The 5575-nt window shown below is 33.8% G+C and overlaps 1 protein-coding gene across 1 annotated transcript in view; it reads right to left on the reverse strand.

Annotated features, from left to right (window-relative positions):
• LOC106466134 (MIF4G domain-containing protein-like) overlaps positions 1–5575 on the reverse strand; it is a 30807-nt gene that overhangs the window by 10031 nt on the left and 15201 nt on the right. The window contains exons 2-4 of the mRNA XM_013926373.2: positions 4203–4409; positions 1938–2040; positions 1146–1466 (exon numbers count right to left, since the gene is read on the reverse strand). Of these exons, the coding sequence (XP_013781827.1) occupies positions 1146–1466; positions 1938–2040; positions 4203–4295 (517 nt within the window). The 5' untranslated portion in view covers positions 4296–4409. The remainder of the gene's footprint in view (positions 1–1145; positions 1467–1937; positions 2041–4202; positions 4410–5575) is intronic.

Genomic DNA, 5575 nt, shown 5'->3' on the forward strand with positions numbered 1-5575 from the left:
ACATATTTATAGTTATATAGTTATAGTTAGTTCATCAGGTGGAAAATGAAGTTTTATAATAAATATTAAAACACGGTAATACCAAAAAATATCTTTAATACGGACGTTTCGAAATTTCCTTAAATTCCATCATCATCGTTAATATCTAAAAAAAATTAGTTCATAATATTCGAACTACAAAAAACAACATCAGCATTTTCGTATTCAATTTAATTTTCAAGTATATATATGTATATACTGACCAGAGAGAGAATCCGCCACCTAAGACTCTTTGGACCGATTAATGAGATCGAGTGTCACATTCTTCATAATGCACCCATAATTAAAGTCAGGAATGTTTCATTGGCCTCAAGTCTCGAATTTTGGGCCCTTTAACCCACAGCATGTTAATCACAAGGATGCGCTTAGACTGTTATTGTTAGAAATATCGGAGAAGGGAAGAGTCGGACAAACTTGACAAACACAAATAATCTTTGTTTGTGTCTTTCTATAGCCAAGAATTTCTACTAGGTTAAAATAAAAGACTTGGAATAATAAAAATGTCCTGAAATGAAAAGGCGATGATGGTTTGAGTGCGAGAGAAATACACAGAAGTATAAGGCCGAGTTATGCTTAGCATTTTGAAGTTGAACTCCCAAACTTAATCGACCCAAAAGTAACAGAATTCTCCAGTGAATCACAAGCAAACTAACAATATTTGTAACACGTCTATTACACGTGATAATAGGATCAGTAACCTCACAAGGCCAGCTTAAATGGTCAAGCAGGCGTAGAGACAGAAATTGCCTGCATTGACATATACCATAAGGATAATAAACTATCGGGTTGAATTTCATAAAGTCATAACGAAGTACCTTTACCTGGTTCCCATGACAAGTACAGGAACACAATTTCTTTTAATTCTAATATTTAATACAAGGTATGGAAAGATAACATTTATGACAACTGTTAGTATGTTATATATAATTAACACCAGTCATATAGATTTTAGATGTCTGAACTATATAAATCATACACATATAGGTAGTCTCCCTTATCTGCTATATAAATAACACAAGTTGTATCATTCTTTTTATACAGATTCCTTAATAATATCAATTTGTACTACACTAAAGTGTTTATCATAATAAATCTTTGTTCCTCACCTTGTAAAGCTTTTTTTACAAGCCCTTGATATTCAATTGGATAGCCATCACGATCAAATCCTGCAGCGGCCATCTCCATAACCTCAGCTCCTCCGAAACTCTTCGACCGCTTGAGAGTGCTAGAGCGATGGCCAGAGAACTTTGTGGGACTACACTGAAAGTGAACTTTAGGGCTTCCAATATTTGTTTTTTGTGATAATGACTCCGAAAGCGGCGCCATGTTTGTGGTATTAATTATGTCATTCTGTATATAATGGCCATTGGTTACTGATGCTGGAATCTGCTTCATAAAACTAGTCATGTCACCAGCAACACGAACACCTATAGTTAGTTAATATTTTTAATGAAAATTAAAGTATCATTATTGACTATGATGGTGTTATTTTAGTAACAATATATTTGCAATTCAAAAACTACAATTACAAATACAGGTGATTTTCCGTGATGTATAATCTTTAGTTTTCTTATAATATATTTCGGAAAAAACAAAAACAACAAAACGTCAGAATAATTCAATCAATAGGTTGTTTATATAGGTAAAGCCGCAGAAAAATATATAATTGTTTTAAAATTGTTCTTTATACTATATTAAAGCTATCAGTAATAGTTTGGTATTTACTGATAACTCATAATTGAAGATACTACTTTAAATGATTTTCAGTTACTTGACTTTACACCAAAATATTGTTTACTGAGGTTATATTTGTTAGTATTTTATCGAATGAAGTGATTGCAGTACCTATTGTAATGATAAGTACCAAAGTTTAACAGTATTATACAGAAAGTAATTACCTGGAGGGCGATAAATTTCCATACTAGGTTTGAACTTAGACGGAAAAGCTACTTTACGGGTCTGTTTGCCACCATCTTGGCGTCGTGTACCGTCTTCTTTATTCTATTGGGGATGAAAATTTTATCGTATTTTACAGAAAACAAAAAGTAAATAAAATTTCTTGTAGGTTGAATTATACTTAAAAATAACCTAAATAAGTAAATAGAGAAAGTCATAAACTTCAATATTTATTCAGTTGTTAATTTCAGTGTAGTTGTGCCAAGTCACCGACCCAGAATCTTTCTTCATTGTTTGTTTGTGTCAGCGCAAAGCTACGCGATAGGCTATATGAAATTTGTTCACCTTGGAAAATCAAACCCTCTATTTTAGGGTGGTAAGTCTGTCACCTTACCATTGACCCACTGGAATACTTTTTTTTCCCTTTGTAAGAAAGCCTATGAAACTTCCATTGTAAAATAAACGGCCATTAAATAAAATAAAAGATCACGCGCACGCGCAATATTATAAAAAACTGCCGACCCACTTATTTTTATTTATAAATTAAGCCTTGAACATGAACATTTCCAAAAAAAGGTAGCAACATGAGACGCTACAGAGTATTTTGTCTCGAAAATAAAATAACATTAGAAATCGAGAAGAATAACAACATGGTGAATTTAGCATAACTTCATGGTTACATGTATAACAGCAAAGTTGGTATTCATATAATACCTGAATAATTCATCATCTATAGAGTATGGTATCATCAGATAAAATCGATTTTATCACAAGTTTCAGATAGGTCCTCTTTATAACAGAAGGAACGATCAGGAAAGTTGCTAAGAAAATTTGACTTCAACTTTTTCACTGACTTTAAGATAAGATAATAAACAGACTGGAAATAATGGTTGGAGACGGCTTAAATGGGTAATGAAGAAAAACTTATATTAAAGTTTTTCTTCATTACCCATTCAAGCCGTCTCCAGCCATTATTAGTCTCAAAGTGGGTTCCTCGTCATCGAAACAGACTGGAAGTATGATGTAAAGTGAACCACAATATTTATTATATTGCAAAGCAAAAATACAGCGTGGGTACGTGCATGTATACTGGATAGTCGCCTTCTACAGGATCCATAAATCAATCAACAGTTTTCTCCATTGATCTATTCATTGTGGTGACCAAATAAAACTGATGTGAATCGAACACTTCGTATTAAACAGGAAATGTTAGATTTGCCCATAATGACGCCCGTTATCATGCGAATAGTCATTCCTATACAACATAGTGAGATATCATCTACTCGGCCAGTGAAGGACACTGCTGTCATCGATCTGTTTCTACACAAGATGCGAAATTGCATCAATATAACCTTGGGCAAAGTAGATACTATAGCTAAAGAAAGACAAAGGAACAAAAGGAGTTCAGTGGTTTTCTGGACTACAGTTTTGAAAATTCCTACATTAATAAAAACAAGGTACAATCATTAGTATGCCTGTGTACTAGAATGTTTAATGTACAAAAAGCCATTAAGGTCGAGTCACTTTATGTTAATACACATTATATAGGCTAAACTAACGTGATGTTTAGGCGGTTCGTTTAACTATTATACGTGATGTACGTGTTTGGGGGTGGTGGTTAATGAAAGTATTCCAAAACGTGACATTAATTTCTTGACGACCTAATATATATAAACTTCCTTGTAAATCATGTCATGAAACTTTTTATGGTGAAACAGGCCGAACATTAAACACACATTAAAGAACATAAAAATTATATTAAATTATGTTGGATTAACACCCCAGGCTTAGCAAATTATATTATTTACATACAATCGCATTCTAGATTGGACAAATAGTAAATATAGCAAAATCCAATAACAAATTTTAACACCTTTTTCACGTGTCATGGCGTATCCTAGAAGACAAACAGGCACACTCACACAAGTAAAATCACCAGTTAACGGGGTTAATAGGCAACTGTAATGTTCATCGCGAACCATTCAATGATGGCAAACACTTGTCACGTTACTACACAAAAAGTCATACACCAATCGCTAATTAGTCTAATCAACATTATTATCATTATTAATTTGAGAAGGAAGAATAATAAAAATCCCACCCCTGGTTAGAAAATAACTCACACGTGCCTTAGAATAAACTAATTAACTTTGTATGGACTACATTTTTACTCAAAACTTTTAACTGTCAACTAGGATCATATGATAACAGATGTAACTCTCGCATTACTCCCACTTAATACATGTTTATGACTCAGACAGACCTACCTGTTGGCGAACTGACTGGCTGTGTTGAAACTTGTGCAAGAAATGTTGGTTCATGTTCAGACTTGAAGACGTTTTTGAGTCGTCTTCACCCATCTCTTTACGTATCACTTTCTGTTTGTCTGTCTTATTACCTACCCAAACTCCAAGTAAGTTTCTTTTCGCCGCTCTCGTATGGAGAGGGTCAGTGATGTTCGTTTTCCGTCAATTCTGAACGACAAACAAATAAATAAATTCCCACTTTCAAGTAACAGCTTAAGTAACCTTCAACCAGCAAGAATTTTCTAAAATATTGGGAGATAGCATATGAAACACAGTTTAAAGTATAAAAAGGTATTTATAAAACCGAAAATAAACACCGTAATAACAAAATTAATGTGTTGCTGGTTATTTATATACAATTAAAATGTACAGAATAGAAAGAAAAATACGTGTAAAACAGTTATAAAATAACATTGAAATACCAAATGTCGTACTAAAGCCACGATAGCTCAACGATTACTCCGTGGGGCTTATAACGCAAAAAATAATGTTTCGATACTCGCGGTGAGCAGATCACAGATATCCACTTCATCTTTGCGATTAACAAACAAAAATCATACACACACACACATTATAAAAAAGTAGAAGATATTTTGTACTGCGAAGTACCTTAATAAATAAAAATTAATGTAGACGGAAAAAAAATTAAATATTCAAGTGTGGGTGAACCAAAATAAACAAAAAATAATTATGAATATTCAAGAAAGAGAAATTCGTTCAAGTATAACATTTACAACGCCTAAGCTATCGAAGCATCATATTTTGCTCCCTGATAGCCAAGAGGTAAATCTGAGGATTTATTACACTGAAAATCAGATTTAGATACCCTAGGTGGGCGGAGCACAGACAGCCCATTGTGCTTAACAAGAAACAAACAAGCGTGAATTTTTGATTGGTAGTCGGTGCGACATTACATCTCAATAAGACTGATCATGATTTTAGTCTCATTTTGCTTTACTGGTACTGGCGCTCCCCAGTGGCACAGTGGGATGTCTGCGGACTTACAACGCCAAAAACCGGGTTTTGATAACAGTGGTGGGCAGAGCACAGATAGCCCATTGTGTAGCTTTTTGCTTAACTACAAAAAACAAACAAACAAACTGGTAGTGGCGCGAACATACATAAAGGTGTGTAGCTAAAACATTATCATACTGTTGCGTCATCGAGATTATGTGATTCTCACGCTCTCTACTTTCTAGAATTATCCTGTATATTGGCGAATGTTCTAGTTCTTACTAGATATAGGGTAGGTTGGTATATAAAAGAGGGGAAGGTAATGTGTGTATAGAGAGTGAGTAATTGAACTGCAGTCACAGGGTATTGGTGAAGTTAAC

Source organism: Limulus polyphemus, unplaced genomic scaffold (assembly GCF_000517525.1).
Source record: "Limulus polyphemus unplaced genomic scaffold, Limulus_polyphemus-2.1.2 Scaffold2163, whole genome shotgun sequence".
NCBI classification, from domain to species: domain Eukaryota; kingdom Metazoa; phylum Arthropoda; class Merostomata; order Xiphosura; family Limulidae; genus Limulus; species Limulus polyphemus.